We start from the raw sequence: 17,890 nt of genomic DNA, 5'->3' as shown, positions 1-17,890 counted from the left end.
GGGACCGGATGTTCCGTTCCGCAAAATACAGAATGCACACGGCCGGTATCCGTGTTTTGCAGATATACAATTTGAGGACCGCAAAAACAGCAACGGCCATGTACGTGAGTCCTTAGGGTAAGACATATTACCCTGCTAGAATACTACAGATACACGAAAATCTGTGGGCATCCCACGAAGCTTAACCAGCAAAGCAACCCAAAAGTTGTACCCCCAATAAACAATAAACATATGGAATGAAGATAATGACGGTTGCCTCACTTGTTATACAGGACGATGTCTGGCCTCCAGATCAGCTCCGAGGGGATTCTGATCGATGTGATATTCTCATATTCCAGGGGGTCCCAGCGCAGCTTGTAGTCATGCCATTCCTGCCGAAGGGGACGCAGATGACACATAGGTAAATTACCAGCTCACGTTAAAGACCATTACAATAATTACCAGGTGGCAATACAATGGATGTCAACCTTAAAAGAATCCTGTCACTTAAAGTAGACCAAGGGTCCCCATGTGATACTACCCATATAACCTATGTTAGGGTATGGTTACATAGCAATTAACACATGGGCATCCAAATAATCGCATTTACATATGAATGCCTATCACTTAGTACATTCATCTGTTAATGAGCACAATGCTTAGGTAATTAAGATGTTCATGAATCCATGACCCACCCACAGCACACTGAACAAGGGATCATAATAGTAATAATAGATCCATTAACAATAGCTTGCTGATTGTTTCCATACAAGTTTTCTTCTACATTACAGTATGGGAAGAAGTGAAAGAGCAAAAATGTTAGGGATGAAGATCTATTTAGGCTACTTTCACACTAGTGTTTCTGCTGGATACGGCAGGGTCCAGCAAAAACGCTTCAGTTACTGATAATACAACCATCTGCATCCGTTATGAACGGATCCGGTTATATTGTCTTTAACGTACCCAAGACGGATCCGTTATGAACTCCAATGGGGGACGGATCAGTTTTCTATTGTGTCAGAGAAAACGGATCCGTCCCCATTGACTTGCATTGTGGGTCATGACGTCTTGCTCCACATCCTAGGACGAAAAGCAAAACTCAGCATGCTGCTCTCCGGTATGAAAACGGAACGTATTTTGGAGCATTGACATTGGACAAGGAATAGGGACAAAACTGAAGTGTTTTTTTCTGGTATCGAGACCCTATAATGGATCTCAATACCGGAAAATATTAGCGCTAGTGTGAAAGTAGCCTAACTGATTATTATATAAAAAATGAACAATAATGTTGAGTTAATAAAGGTGTTAATGGGCCACTAAGACCTACAGCACAATGTCATAAACTGAGGAAGATGTATAGAAAACAGATCTGTCAGCAGCAAATTTCTGATAATTTCCATGTACATTTGTAACACCCCAGAGTAGTGTTACCACTCCTGCACCCTGCTACTGTCTTTGTTGGGCTAACACCAATGACATCTACGTATTTTATCCAGGTCCTCCACACTGTGCATTCCTAATCTGTTTGCAACTGTTATGTTCATGTAATATGCCTGGTTCACCAGCAGGTGGCAGCAACCACTGCAGAGCTGTACTTAGGTAGAATGGAGCATTACATTACATTCTAACCACCCTCTAGTCTAGAGAGAAGTGGGCTACTCCTACTTCCTGCAGGAAGGGTGGGGACCAGTTAGAGTCAGTCTAGTTCACCCTCAGCTAGGGGAAGGGTGTGCAGGGGCACGTCTTCGCTGGACATGCCCATGCCAGCCAGAGCACGAAATATAGAGAGGACTACTGTTACTGCCATAGGAAGGTCATGTATCAAGGACAGGGCTATTGTTGGTGGTAACCCCCTGGGTTTTATCATCCTTGCAGAGGTTGTTCTTATACCTATCAGTCCAGCATCATGTGACGGCTCCTGTGGTATCTCACCTGTTTCACCCAGACGTTGGTTGTCATCATCTGGTTCTTCTCGTCCTGCAGAGAACATAAATAGGTCATTGGCATATTAATATGGACCATGACACTGACAAGCTCGGCTGAGATCATACACAAGGGATGACCCTGATTGACGATAATCACATCATGTCTTGAGCAGATTCATTTAACAGATTCCCCAAAAGAGGCAAAAACAGGAAAGTGATCCATTTGCATCAATTCTATGTAAAACAGATGCAAAAAGTGTCCTCCTGCTGGTATCCAGATAATAAAAATATAACGTGAACCCAACCTTTTTTTTTTTTTTTCAGTAATATTGATTTTTCAGTGCCAGCAGCCTGCTCCCTGAAATAGAAGACTCCTCCTCGCTGCCTCTGCTTTATCCACCTTCCGGTCCCTGCACTGTTTACCTCTAGCAGCGCATGGACATGGTCACATGCACCTCTCCAGCCAATAACTGGCTTCAGCAGTGATGTGGCCACAAGCAGCTTGTCTTTACTGATGTCAATCATTGGCTGGATTAGTGCATGTGATCATGTCCATGTACCACCAGAAGAAAACAGCGCGGGGATCGTAAGATGGAGAAAGCAGAGGCAGCGAGGAGGACTGGAGCAGCATGGAGCCACTATCTATGAATCCTCTATTTTAAGGCAAATGTGATTCCTCTTGGTTCTGCAGTGTTTTCTGCATCTAAGATATTAGATTGTTAGCCCCAGGAAGTGATATGAACATTATAGATGCATTACACAAGAACAGGATACTTTCAAAGTTGTTTCTTGTTGTTCTAATGTCTTTATGGATTTGTCAAGGTTAAAAATCCTGATTCTGCCTCTTTAGGAAGCTAGGTGATGGACTTAGGTCTGCCCCTAGTTCAGTCTGTGACTCTAGTGCTAGCTGAGGAAGTAAGAGGAGTTAGATGTGCTCACTACTTGGAACTTTTCATCAAGATAGCTATCTCTACTTCACAGAACTCCAGAAAGAACTAGAAGGTCCAGAATCTGCATGGCGGTAAGATATTTGCTGTTTAAGGCTGTTAGAGACTTTACTGCAGTGAGAGGAACATTGCTAATAAACGTTCACATTATCCTGGCCAGCCGTATCCTTATCCTGTATCCCTCAGCCTCAGTGTTGCAGATAAGTTTGCAGGAACCTTATTGCCAGTCTTAGATTCTTCATAGAAAGAGAGCCTTTGGAGTGAAAATGAGTACTACAACCACCATCTTTGCCTACATCCATACATTGCTATCAGGGAAGAATTGCAGCCAGAGCCACCACCACTCTCATCCTACACTCCGCTTCTCTGGAGCCACAGCACAAATGTATAACTTGAAGCTCTTGTGACCTGACCAGCTCTGAGCATTTGTAGATGTTAGGTGCAATGACCAAGCAGTGCTCAGATACTCAGCATCCATTTAACTCTTCTTTGACTGCCCCCTTCCCCCCCATATAGCTCTATACAATATTCCATGTATCACATGGGAACTTGGGTTTCCTGACGGCTCATTGGGGGAACAACATTGTGCAAACCTGTAATCACCTTTCTAACAAAAAAAAAAGTGGAGAACCTGTTTAATTAATGACTCCAGCCTACTCATTAGGCCTCATGAACACGACCGTTGTGTGTTTTGCGGTCCGCTAATTGCGCATCCGCAAAACACGGATGGCGTCCGTGTGCGTTCCGCAATTTGCGGAACGGCACAGACAGCCATTAATATAATTGCATATTCTTGTCCTCAAAATGCGGACAAGAATAGAGCAGGTTATATTTTTTTTTTGCGGACCGCGGAATGGAGCAACGGATGTGGACAGCACACGGAGTGCTGTCCGCATGTTTTGCGGCCCCATTGAAGTGAATGAGTCCGCATGCGAGCCGCCAAAACTGCAGCTCGGATGCGGACCAAAACAACGGCCGTGTGCATGAGGCCTAGTTTAAGTTGGCAGGGCTTGCTGGTATCTGTGGCTCCAGTCTCATTAGACACAGCTTGGTTTTCTATATGCTATTTCTTGTGGAATTCATATCCTTTCTGCACGTATCCACCCCCCACATACACATACAATAATTAGGAGGATGCCAGCTAATTTCTGCTGTACATTTCTCATGGCCGCCCCAGGCTGAGCCTTTTTTCCGCTCTCGCCATAGCACCACCTGCTACAGAGGGTTGTTCTGCCGGTGGTGCGCAGTGTGTACAGTGATGCTGAGCCCATTCTGTATGTGCCAAAAAAGCCTGCAGATAATTGATTATCCGGATGAAGAGTAAAATGGGTAAACATAGAGCTAGAGGCGGCCTTAATACCATTAGTGACTCATCCTAACCACTATCAATTATTGAGGCGGCTTCACAACACTAAGCTCTGTCATTACTATATACAAAAGTATAAATCTGTGTGTGTGGGGGGCGGATAAGACTGTCATGACAACAGAGCGAGGGCACTGACTACGTTTGAGGTATATACCTACAGAGGGCAATCGGTCTCTATACACCATTTGATTGGTACAGATTTCTTACGGTCCTCAAGAGTTAGTAGAAAACTATGGAGCATTTGGGCATGACGTATGTTCACTTTCTAAAACTGCTTTACAAGAACATGGAAAAGGTGGATGACCACCCCTGTAGGAAATGTGGTGTCAAATATCTGATGGTCCCCATATAGGCTGACACTCAGCTGGTACTGTGTACACTTTGTGCAGTCCACTAGCAGTCAAAGAATAGCCTATGTGAAGACCATCACAGCGGGCACCCATCTTCTTATTTGCCTAGTCAAGGATCAATGCTAGCATGATTGGGTTATTGGTTATTCCCCAGGGCCTCTCACATCAGTAAGATAATCTGAACCCCAACCCTTCTACCCAAAGAACACTCACAGCCAGGGTTGGATTAAATCTGCCACAGCAGCCGTTTTATTAATAAAATAAATAAATGCAAAACATGTATATATCAATAACAGTAACATACCCCCTGACGAGGGAGGTCATAGAAGCCCCAAATTCTTAATCATATATGTATAAACACCCCAACACGGCAATTCCATCTTGCCTCCAGCCGCAAAACTCCAGCTCGGAGACACCAACTGATGGACACCTCTCTGAACGAACCAAATGCCTCAACTATGAGAGTCCAGCCCCCATCCTGGAGGCCCTCCCATTTTCCATACCATCCAATACCACCAGCTTCTATGACCTTCCACCGCCAACAACGCGCAGCTTGACTCCTGTGCCTCAAGCCTCCGGGTTCCTCTAAACATCTAGCTCCCTCTCAATACCCCCCTGCAGGCCCAAGGACCACAAATCAATCCCCACTGCATTCAAATGAACGCCATAAGCCCTCCAAAAACCTCCGGTACCCGCCTCCAAATCAGTGCGCCGAACCACCAAAGCCCCATTCCTGGCCACAAACTTATTCACTTCAATCCGCGCCTTATTCACATGCTCCACTGACCTCGCGTCCCGCCACGCCTTATGATACACAATGTCCGACCAAACTGTTATTAAAGCCGAGAACAATGACCACAATCTCAAAAGGTCAAATTTTATGTCCTTGATCAACTCCCTACATGACCGCACACCCAGATCATTGCCCCCGACATGCAGCACCAGGATATCAAGGGATCGAACTAGCCAAGCATGATGATGCACCTCCCCCATCACATTCCCCCACACAGGGCCGTTTGAAGGAATTTGGGGGCCCTAAGCAAAATAGACATGGAGGCCCCCCCCTCCCGCTGACAGCCGCTAGCGACTTTTCCCTCTGGCAGGGCGACCTGTCAATCAGGTGACGTCACAATACTCCTGTTGTAACTGTAAACACAGCGCTCCTGTCCGTGCCCCGGTCAGTCCCTCATCCCTTCACCTACCATTCCCTCCGGGCTCTGTTGCCCCTGCACACGCCGGGCCACCTACCTGCAGTGCAGACCTCATCCCACTAGAACCCATCAATACAAGACAATTCATTGAGAAGCGCCGGGCAGGTGACGTCATGTGTCCAGTAGCAGCGCCTCGTCCAATGGGCTTGCGAGCTGGGGGAAGACAAGTGGATATTAACCCCTCCGCTGTCGGCAGAGATGAAGAAGGGGGGGGGGGGATTGCCCGTTAAACCGGCTGCAACAGCACCTATTATAAAAGGTGCCATTCCCCGGAGACCGGGATGGAGAGCACAGGTACCGGAGCCCGGCTCCGCTCTCAGCCCATGCACACAGCGGACTGCGGCAGCTTAGCTCAGGCAGTGCCCGGCGTTATGTACACATAATAACAGAGCAGAGAGTGGCAGCGGGATGACACTTACTGGGGGGAAGCCCAATGATAGGGAGCCGGCTGTCCAATGGTAACATCCAGTGCCCCGAGTCTGTCCTCTCTCTCCGGGCAGACGCAGCTCGCCGCCGGCCGCCGTGGTAACCAGGAGTGCTGCAGCCTTAAAGGAAGCAAAACAAGCACCGGGGCCATAGTAGCCCGATCCATCTTATGATCGCCGCCTCTCTCCCAATCCCCAACTGTCGCCCATTCGGCCTCACGTCTGCGCGAAGAGCCCCCTAAAAAAAGAACGAGTGCCCCAGAATCCATACTAACGCAGCCGCACCACCTGAAACATAAAGGAGAAAAGAAAAAGGGGACAAGACACGGCATTAATAAACAACAGCGCTTTACAAACCCCCTAAACGAACATATGACTTAAAACAAACAGATTACTTCTGGTTCCGGCGCTGGGATGCAGGCGGCAGCGTGAGGGAGCTCCGGTGACCTCTCACTAATTATTACACCCCGCTCGTGATATACCGGCAATAGGGGGCTGCGACCAGTGCGTCCTGGTCCCCGAACACCTAGAGTCCATAAGTATATGGACCGCTACTTACTGCGGAGCGGCAAAAGGAGGATTTCCAGGGGACGGGGCAGAAGCATAGACGACACGCTCGGCAAGATGGCGGACTCGGGCCCTTCTTCCCCTTCTCCGCTGACACAAGTGCTGCTGGAAGGCGGTAAGATAGAAGAACCTGTTAACCAGCTGAACCCCTCAATGGACATTGATTATAAGCTGCTGGCTATAGAGGTGGCCAGACATTTAGCCCCCGACATAAGGGACACGCTCACCACAACTCTGTCTGCCTCGCTACAACAATTACATGAGGCAGTTTCCCAGCATGACATGAGGCTGGAGGAGCTGGAGCAGAGAGTGTCACAGGCTCAAAATGAAACAGCTGCATATGCTCAAAAAATGAATGAGCTTTCCAAACAGAATGCGATTCTGTATGACCGGGTGGAGGATCTGGAAAACCGGTCCAGAAGGAGTAACCTACGTTTACTGGGGTTACCCGAGAAGTTTAAACCGCAGGCCCTGATGGACATTTTTGAGAAAGATTTACCAAGGGCACTTGGATTGGAGGGGCGCTGTAAAGTGGAAAGGGCGCACAGAATAGGCCCGGTAATGGAGGAACAGCAGGGGCAGACGGGATCGTCTAGAGGCCTGGGTCCTAAACCGTGCCAGGTCATTATGAAATATCTAGATTATTGTGACAAAGAAGCCCTGCTAAGAGCCTACAGGGCTAAGAAAGGCCCATTGAAGCTGTTGGGACATTCTATGCTACTTTTTGGAGATTACTCTGCGGCCGTGGCCAGGAAGAGGAGAGAATTTAGCCACATCTGCACCCTACTGCATCAAAAGGGATGCAGGTTCCAATTGCAATATCCCGCAAAGCTGAGGGTGCTGCACTCCAATGGATCCAGCACGATCTACCACGATCCGACGGCAGTGGAAGAGTGGCTTAAGTCCGTACAGAATCCAGGGGAGCCGGTGGCAGAAGACCAGAGAGGAGGTAGAGGCTCGTATAGAGCGGAGAGTCCAAGTGATCTGGAGCGGAGAAGACGGAGAGAACGAGAGCATCCAGAACCAGGGGCAAGGGGGCGAAGACCCTCAGGCCGGAGGGAAGACTCCTACCCTAGGAGATGACTTATGTCCCTCGTCCTGTTACTCGGGATGTATAAGATATTTCAGGGTTCCTGAGGGACTGGTTTATCTACTGGATTATGTTGGTGGGATTGATCTGGTACTACATCTATGTTTGGGGGGGCTTAGGTTGAGTCCGCCAAGTTATGTTATTATTATCTGTCATTTGTAGTACCAATGAAATGCTGTACTTGGGGTAGATGATACCAGCTGCAACGTAGACAGCCGCGAGAGAAGGTTAAACATATTCAATGGAGAGACCTCTAGTGGGGAAAGCAGGAATAATTTCCTAGTTATCATAGTGGGAGGAAGCCGCAACCCAGAAAAAAAGGGAAGTTACCATAGTAGTTAAATAGGTTGCAATTCGGGGAGTGGGAAGGTAGCGGCATCAACGGTGCGTGATAGAGGAAAACAAAAACTGTTGGTGATCTAACATTTGTTTATTTGTAAGGGATCTCTCTAGGCGTTTTTGGTGAGTGACGTGGACCCTTGGCTCGGTAGGTCGTAATAAAAAAACAGGTGACAGACATGAAAATGATAATTTGGAATATCAAGGGTTTGAAATCTCCTCATAAAAGGTGGATGATTCTACGGCACCTTAAAAAACTCAAGCCAGATGTGGTTCTTTTACAAGAGACCCATCTTGAGGCACATGATTTTGATAGAATGAAAAAGTTATGGGTGGGTAGAGTTGTTGGGTCCCCGTCATTCAACCGAAAGGCGGGGGTAATAACATTTATTAATAAGCAATTGAACTGCCAGGTTCTACAACAGACCAATGATTCTCAGGGAAGATGGGTACACACTCTGCTACAGGTGCAGAATACGCAATATAGCATATACAATGTCTATTGTGCTAACACTGGGAATTCTTCCTTCCTAAAAGATCTGGAATTGAGGCTGCTAGGAGATTCGTGTATAAATAAGATCATAGGAGGTGATTTTAATGCGGCTCTACATGGTGTGGCAGATCGGAAGAAAGTGAAAGGAAAGTTGGGGGGGGGGGGGGGAAATTCTGCAGGGACAATTACACATGATCCGGCAAGGATTAATTCCATTCTGGGAGAGTACTATGAGCATCTGTATGGGGACGGGGAGAGTGCTGACTTAAGCGACACCCTTCTTGACAAAATTGGCTTGCCTAAGATGACTTAGGAACAACGACATGCTTTAAACGCAGATGTCACTGCGACAGAGCTGCAGGGAGTGATAAAGGGGCTAGGTAATTCTAAAGCTCCTGGACCGGACGGTTATCCTGGAGAGTATTATAAAGCCTTATGTACTCAGGTCTTACCTGTGTTGGTGGAGGTTTATAATGGCATGTTTAGAGGTGGATTGACCCTGGACGGAACTAACCTCTCCTATATCAAATTGCTACCCAAACCTGGGAAGGATCCATTATCGCCGGGTTCATACAGACCCATCTCCCTGATAAATGTAGATGCAAAAATTCTATCCAAAATCATAGCAGATCGATTGGCCAAAGTGCTGCCATCATTGATAGGACAGGAGCAGGTGGGCTCCGTCCAGGGTCGTGCCGCGGTGACAAATATTAGAACAGTACTTACCGTTTTGGATAGGGTGCAACATGATCCAGAGAAGGTCGAGTCACCAGCCATGCTCACACTAGATGCCGAGAAAGCGTTTGACAATGTTAGGTGGGCATGGCTGGAGGCGGTCCTAGATAGAATGGGGATCACAGGCACCTTTAGGGTAGTCTTGTCACAAATGTATCATAGGCCGCAGGCGAGGGTCTTTACGCAGGGACACTTATCTAAATCGTTTGATCTACAAAAAGGGACCCGGCAGGGGTGCCCATTATCCCTGTTATTATTTAACCTGGCACTCGAACCCCTGGCTAGAGAACAATGCAGGTCTAACTTATTTGAAGGTATTAGAATAGGAAAGACACAAGTGAAAGCGGCATTATTCGTGATGATATTATCTTATTTATGTCAAAACCACAGGGGCAGATTGATAACATTTTTAAGGCTTTGGAGAGGTTCGGGAAATATTCCGGGTACAAAGTAAACAAGTCAAAATGTGAACTTCTGCCGATAGGCCAGAGGACTAAGTATGAGGCGGATGGTAATAGGGGCATTATGGGTGCCTTAATAAAATCCCAAATTACTGGACGGACGCCGCATTCCATCTATCAGTTAAACTTTCCACCTTTACTTCATAAAATTAAAGAAGATCTGGCCAGATGGCAAAAGTTACCACTATCGTTAATGGGCAGGTGCCATTTAATTAAAATGCTAGCAATGTCCAAACTGATGTATCCACTCCAGACCATACCGATACTCCTACGGCATGTAGATGTGAGGAATCTGGAGGGGTGTTTTACAAAATTCATTTGGAATGGCAAGAAATCAAGAGTCTGACTGAGGAAGTTGAAACTGCAGAGGGAGATTGGAGGGCTAAATGTTCCTGACGTCAGGGGTTACAATTTGGCTTGCTTGAGTAGACACCTGATAGATTGGTTTAGTGAGATTTCCCATTATTCTAATCTGAGATTGGAAAAGCAGTTGGCGGCACCCTGGGATTTAAAGGCTCTTGTGCATACCAAACTATCTCAATTACCTTGCTTAGCTAGATGCTCGCTAATCCTACGGGACTCCATTATAACATGGAAGAACCTTAGAAAGATGTACAAACTATCGTACCAGATGTCGAAACATCTCCCTTTACATAATAACCCAGCTTTTATACCAGGGCAATCCGAGTGGTCGTTCCGGGAATGGAGGATCAAGGGCATTAGGACAGTAGGCGATCTGTTTTATAACCAGGAAAATAGGTGGGCGACCCTACAAGAACTGGAGGATAGGTGGGGGCTAACTGGATCTAATTTGTTCCCATATCTGCAGATCAAACACTATTGTAAAAATCTAGCTATTAACATGGCTGGTGAGTGGAACCGGAATAAATTTGATTCACTCATTGTTTCTGGCAACAGACAATCTATATCACATTTATCAGGCAGTTTGAGGTCCCTTTGGGAGGACTCTATCTCTCAAAGATTGTTCCGGAGATGGGGGAACAAATTGGATCTAGTAGAGGTACAACCAATTGTGAGAACTGGTATAGCAGCCCTGCACACGGCAGTGGTGAACGAGACGATGAGGGAAACTCACTTTAAAATTATACATCATGCTTTGTATGGATTCGATATGCCAGTAACTAGTGCAAAGCCAAATAGGATAGTGGCTTGCCCTAGGTGTTCTACTCCTGAAACTGACCTTTTGCATGGGTTGTGGAGTTGTACAAAATTAGAGGAGTATTGGAAGATGGTGGGTCTGGTTTTACGGGAGGGTAGTAATTATAAAGAGGAACTGGATATCCAAGTGGCAATATTGCATGCAGGAAAGCAGGAGGAGTCAAATGAGGGAGGAAGTGGGCAGAACAGAGGCCTCACAGCAGTGGGGCATAGGATAGTTCTTGAGGCCAAAAGATGTTTGTTGTCTACTTGGCTGGAGCCAAGGATTCCATCAAAGGTTGAATTACTAAGACGTCTGCGTCATATGCTTCATTTAGAGTGGCTGGAGGCAATTGGTAAAAAAGAAATAGCCGGAAAGAAGCTGTATAAAACTTGGAGGATATCAAGGGACGGCTGGGTAGGCTTAGGGTCTGCAGTCGTTAGGGGTTTAGAACAGGACAAGTCGGAGGAGCCAACGATGGGTCAGGATTTGGGGTTAGAGCTGGTGGCGAACAAGAAGGTGCTCAGAGAGATATGTTTTCCCTTGACTGTTGCATTTGATTTGCTATTATTGATTTTCTTTCATGTACGTGGGAGGGAGGGGGTGGGAGGGGAATAAAAAAAAAAAAATTGTATTGTGTTGATGTATCCTGACAACGATGTGTCATTTACTATGTATGACATGTAAGATTATGGAACTGTGAACTTTATTGTATTCTGGATGACACTGTACGGGTTCTCAAGATCATAACGCAATACTAATAAACATCTTTGTAAAAAAAATAAAATAAAGAAAAACAGATACCCATCTCCCAATCTTCTTGATCACCTCATCAACCAAACCCAGCCGTGCTGCCTCAGTCGCCACCCCAATCCGGAAGGAATGACCCGTGAAACCTTTAGAGTCCATTCCTAACGCTTGCCAAACATTTTTTGAAAACTGCCACAAACTGAAACCTTGACAAAAACGACCCGTCCTCATGCCGTAATAAGGGCCCACACCCACCCAGCTAGCCCCCGACCTATGATCCCTCAAACAACTGACATACCAAACAACCCGGCACCGCAAACAACGACACACTACAACCCCTGCTTTCCCTGTCAGTCTTAGATACCTGAAGTCGTACCACCACCCTATCCCCATACAAATCTACATCCTCCCCCCCAAACCCCCAGGACTGCCCACACTCCTGCTCACTAATTCACCCAAACAAAACACGACAAAAAAGGCCAGCAAAAACGCCAACCTAAATAAACGCACCTCAGTTGCCGACCTACACACCGAATCAACACAAACCCCCATTCGCAACAACATATCAAAAGAGATCGGCCTCCTACTGTCGGAGACAATCGCCTACCCCGCCTAAAGACCTTTAACACCTGCCTCAGTAAAAACGTCTTCGTAACGTCCGGAAGGCCCCGTAATTTAAAGCCAAAAACCAAACCGGCCAAACACCTATTCACCCTCGCCACCGTCCAGCCCGCTTCAACAATATGACGCTAAAACAATACCAACGGAGCCTCACCCCCATCCACCTCGACGCCAAGCCTTACCGTAATCCAACCACGTACCCGCACTCAACGACTGTCTAAACAAACCCGCTATGGTACCTCCAAGAGATCCCAGAGCCAAACCAGACACTCCAGCCCCTCCGTCTCCCCCTCTGGTGCCAGCTGACGAAACCGCTTCAACTGTAGACAAGAAAGAGAATCAGCCACTCCATTAGCAATGCCCGGCACATGAACCGCCAAAACTCAAGCATTCAAAGGCAAACAAAGTAGCACCAAATGCTGCAACAACCTGACAATGGCAGGGGAAGATGCCGTCAGACTGTTGACCGCCTGCACAACACCCAAGTTGTCACAATGACACCACACCTTTTTGTTCCTGAACTTGTCACTCCAGAGTGCAACAGCCAGCACTATAGAGAAGAACTCTAGCAAAGCAACATTCTTCACCCAGCCCTTCAAAAACCACGACTCAGGCCATTTTCCTGCACACCACTAGCCTTCACAATAGACACCAAAGCCCACCCCGCCCGCTGCATCCGAAAACAACTCAAAACTCTTGACTGTGTCCTCCATGACTAACGCCCTACCATTAAACTGCTCCAAAAAAACCTCCCAAACCTCTTAATCCCGTCTCAACTCCCTACCCAGCCGAATAAAATGATGCCCCGAAACCACACCTCCCGTGGCAGCCGCCAGCCTCCTACAAAAAATTCGGCCCATCGGAATAATCTGACAAGCAAAATTCAGCTTCCCCAACAAAAATTGCAAATCCCTCAAACAAATTTTTGGCCCGCCCCTCGCCGTCCGTACCGCAGCCCTTGGGTCGTCCAACTTGTCCTCAGGCAGCCTACACTCCATCCGCACCGTGTCTAACACTATGCCCAAAAAACATAATTCCGTATAAGGACCAACCGTCTTCTCCGCCGACAACGGCACCCCAAATGACTCAAACACCGACTGCAACGACGCCAATAACAAACCGCATACCCTGGAATCCACAGGACCCAAACAGGAAATCATCTAAATAATAAATAAGCGAAGCACACCCCGACAAGTCCTTCCTCACCCATTCCAAAAAGGAGCTAAACTTTTCAAAATACGCACACGAGACAGAACACCCCATTGGTAAACACCTGTCAACAATATAACCCCCATTCCAAAAACAACCCAACAAATGCAAACTATCCGGATGAACTGGCAACGAACGAAACGCCACCTCAATGTCCGTCTTTGCCAACAGGGTACCCGGCCCCAAGCTCCGCACCCAACCGACCGCTGTGTCAAAGGACGTATACACCACCGAACACAGCTCCGGATCAATCCCATCATTCACTGACGCCCCCTTTGGGAACGACAAATGGTGAATCAAACGAAAAGCGTTCGGCTCATCTTTTGGAACCACACCCAAAGGCGAAACCCGTAAGTTCACCATAGGCAAATCCTCAAAAGGCCCATCCATTCTCCCCATAGCAACTTCCTTAGTTAATTTTTGCATCACTACCTCCGGGTGCACCAAAGCAGAACGCAAATTTTTAAGCTTCCTGACCACCGTTTCCAAAGGGGAAGACGGAATAGCAAAACCTTCCTCGAAACCCCTCCTCAAAAACTCTGCCACTGCCCTATCCGGGTATCTATTTAAATACTGCCCCATCACGTCCACTCGTACCGGCGTCTGCCCCTTTTCCAACCGCCTCTCCACCCCTTGGCCTGGGGCCCCGGAAACAACGACTGGCCCCGTGACTTCCCCCGCAAACAGAGCATTCGTGCTTGAACTTGCATTTCTGTCCAAACTTGCAACTCTCTTCATTGAATAAGAAACACACGCCTTTGGCCGAAGCCGCCGCAAAACCGGACTGCCCCCCCTGCTCCCCTCGAAAAAGCTGCCCCTGCCGCACCGGCGCCATCACCCTCATTAACAATCCTATATCCTTATGGTCCCACCGCATGCTGGGGCGGACCGCTTTCTTCTGACGAAACTGCACGTCATACCGCAACCACCCTGAACCCCCGTATACCCTATAAGCTTCCCCTATAGCATCCATGTAGCAAAAAAGCGGAGATCAGCTATCCGGCGCCCTTTCGCCAATCACACTTGCCAAAATAGCGAAAGCCTGAAGCCAATTCCCAAAGGTGCAGGGAATCAGCCGATACCGCCTCTTCTCCTCCTCCTCCTTTTTTCCCACATCCTTCCTAACAACATCCAAATTAAAACGCTCTAGAGGAAGAAGCGAGAAAATATCCACGTATTCCCCCCTCTATATCCTGTCCCTCATCTCCTGCTTTAAGTGCGCCCCCAAGTTGCTCTCAAAGCACACGTACACCTCCCCCCTAGCCGCGTCATCCACCCTGGGCCTATCCTCTTCACCCCCCATCTGCGTTTGCACCGACACTCCCCCACCACCCGTGTCTCGCGTCGTCCCCCCAACCCCCGCCCCCCTGCGTCTGCACCGATACCCCACCACCAACCGCCGTCTCTCCCCCAATCCCCGTCCCCACCTCCCACGCTTGCAAAGGCCCTGCCCCGCCGGACCCCGACCCCACGCCCGCCAGACCACTTAACAACCGGCCCAACCCCCCAATCACTTCAGACTGACCACCCCCACAACAACACCCTGAATTAAAGTGTCCCCAATGTTGTCTCACCTAGCTGCCCGGGCTCTGTGAACCCTAAAGCCGTTGATCCGGACTCCCGCCGCTCCACTTCGGACCGCACCAACACGGACCCTCTTGCTGGTGATGAAACTTCGCTGTCTCCCGGCGTCCCACCTTCTTCTGTGCTGGACGCGCTCTGCGCTGACCTGGATCCTGCTCCACTGGACACACCGGAAGGACCAGCCAGGGGCTGTCCGCCATCTTGAAGGGGCCTTTGCACCGGTGCCACCGTCTGGTGCACAGCCCTGTGCTTTTTGATGTTGCAGGCTCTCCCCCGCCGAGCAGGCCTCCCCCCCCCCCACAGAGGAGCCTGCAGTACCTGGTCCTTCAGCTTTGTCGTCCGCTGCCCCCCGCCTCTCGCTGAGTCGTGCCGCACGCCTGGATTCCTCCCGAGCCGGGAGAACTTAGGGAGGGGCTGAGAATGTCCCCCCCGGCCCGGAGGGGCTCCTTAACCGGCGCTGGACTCTGGGGGTGTCCTCCATGATAAAGCGCGCCGGCGGCCTGGCCCGCCGTGGCTGTCTTTCGCTCGGCGGTGGGCTGACAGTACCCACCGCCTCCCCCTGCAACGAGCTGGCTACCTGGTCCTGCAGCCAGCTCGAACCTCTGGCCTCCGCTGCCGCCCTCAGCCTCGCCAGAACTTCATCCACGTCGGACATGGTGAGATGCAGATGCCTGCTCCTCTATGTTTTCTACAAAATGGCACCACCTTGCACGCGACCACCCCCCTTTATTACCTATACCCCGCCCCTTCTTACAGCCTGCCCGACTAGCTCCTTGCTAACCCCTTACCTCCCGGCCCTGTACCCCAAAACCCATCATGTCAGCCTCCCTTAATTCGTCCAGCCTCACTTGAGGTACGTATCATACACTACATAACTAATCAGAAATCTATGACGACCTCTGTTGGTCACAAATGCCTTTCAGGTTCGAACAGGAATAGGAAGCAGCAAAGTAAACCACTAATTTCTCTTCTCCTCTGTGAGGGGAAGTTGGAAGATGTCTACAAGACCAGGAGAAGTTTTAAAGTCCTGACTTTTTAGATCATCCATGATCGAGGCTTGTAGGGGACATATTGTACGGTCCACCTTACCAGAAGGACATACAATCCAGTACGTCAAAACACAGTCCCTTTTACATGATGAACAGCCATGTTCCATTGGTGGTACCCAGCACTTTTGGATCAACCATGCTCTTCACCAATCGTGAAATTTTTTTGTTTTTAGTGTTTTTGAACTGTCTTCTGATCATGAAGATCAAGGCTGATGTAGATAGGGTTCATGAGCCGGGATGCTCACCAATCTACCATGTTTGGCAAATCATCTGAACTCGATCAGTGATTATGAAAGAATCTTTTGCTAGGGAAACAATTGAATGATTTTTCTTGGAACCAGTAGCAGCCCCATGGTACAGCAGCAACCTGTGGCCACTGCTGCCAACTTACCAGCCCTGGGTTTCTGTATCACAGCGGTGCAGACCTGCCTCCTGCTTTCAACTTCCCAAATGGCCTGACTGCCGAGGTTTCTCTGTCCCTTCACGCAGGTTGCGGCCTGCTTGCCAGCAAGGCCTCTCAACCTCTACACAAGAGGTAATTAAGGCACCTTCTTCTGTGGAACAGTGCCTGAGCAATAGATGTCCTAGCTTTTTAGTATCCTGAGTAGGTGTGCTGTTTCTGTTGTCTGCGCATGTACTATCTTTCTACCCGTTTCCTGGATAGTGACTCTACGCTATCTGACATGGCCCATGCCTGACCTCCATATCATGCCTGACCTCCATATTGACCCTTTGCTGTCTGCCCTGAATTTGCATCGTTTACTGTGCTGCATGTACTTTGCCTGTCCTGACCTCAGCTTGTCCCTGATCATGATTTTGCATGAACCTTCAGTGCCCTGCACTGGCTTGAGTCTTGACTCCTGTGGCTCAGCTGTCAATCTTACAGGGGACTGCCAGGATAACACCCTTAGGAGTGGCCCAAAGCCAAATCTGTTGGTTGACACACCCACTGCCATAACTTAGCAACAATAGTCACTGTTAACTTCTAAAGGGCCACTAAAGATATCCCTTTAAGACTCTAAATTATAAAATAAGAGCGTCGTTATGGAGCTGCTTATGAAAAGAAAAACTGAATAGTTACCAAACACAACGTGTGTTTTTGCAATCTCTAGACTAGTTTTTATATAATCTCCCTTGTTGTGTTTTATTGACTTTTAGAAGTGAGTTCTTATCCTCCAGGAGCCTTCTGGGATCCCTAAAAACTGGGTAAGGCCCTGACTAATTAGGAAAAACAAGTGTTTTAATCATTATAAACACATCCTAATTGCGGCTCCAGGGGAAATGACATCTGTACAAGAGCCCAAATATTTATTTATTCATCAGTCAAAGTCTTGGGAGCGAGCAGAGGGAGATTAAAGGGAAGTCTTGCAGAAACATCTCTCCCAGTAGCTGTTGTAGATGCCAGTATGATAAAATGAAGGAAAAAAGCCGGAGAGGGTTCAGGGGAGGGCAACTAAAGTAATAACTGGAATGGATGGACTACAGTACCCAGAAAGATTATCAAACTTAGGGTTATTCACTTTAGAAAAAAGACAACTGAGGGGAGATCTAATTAATATGTATAAATATATCAGGGGTCAGTACAGAGATCTATCCCATCATCTATTTATCCCCAGGACGGTGACTGTGA

The 17,890-nt window shown here is 48.1% G+C and overlaps 1 protein-coding gene across 1 annotated transcript in view; it reads right to left on the bottom strand.

Annotated features, from left to right (window-relative positions):
- LOC122941032 (neuronal acetylcholine receptor subunit alpha-4-like) overlaps positions 1 to 17,890 on the bottom strand; it is a 66,198-nt gene that overhangs the window by 31,557 nt on the left and 16,751 nt on the right. Inside the window, exons 3-4 of the mRNA XM_044298017.1 lie at positions 1,912 to 1,956; positions 262 to 371 (exon numbers count right to left, since the gene is read on the bottom strand). Coding sequence (XP_044153952.1) covers positions 262 to 371; positions 1,912 to 1,956 — 155 coding nt within the window. The remainder of the gene's footprint in view (positions 1 to 261; positions 372 to 1,911; positions 1,957 to 17,890) is intronic.

The sequence above is a fragment of the Bufo gargarizans genome, chromosome 6 (assembly GCF_014858855.1).
Source record: "Bufo gargarizans isolate SCDJY-AF-19 chromosome 6, ASM1485885v1, whole genome shotgun sequence".
NCBI classification, from domain to species: domain Eukaryota; kingdom Metazoa; phylum Chordata; class Amphibia; order Anura; family Bufonidae; genus Bufo; species Bufo gargarizans.
The sequence above is the reverse complement of the archived record's forward strand: the minus strand, read 5'-3'. Positions and strand labels throughout refer to the sequence as shown.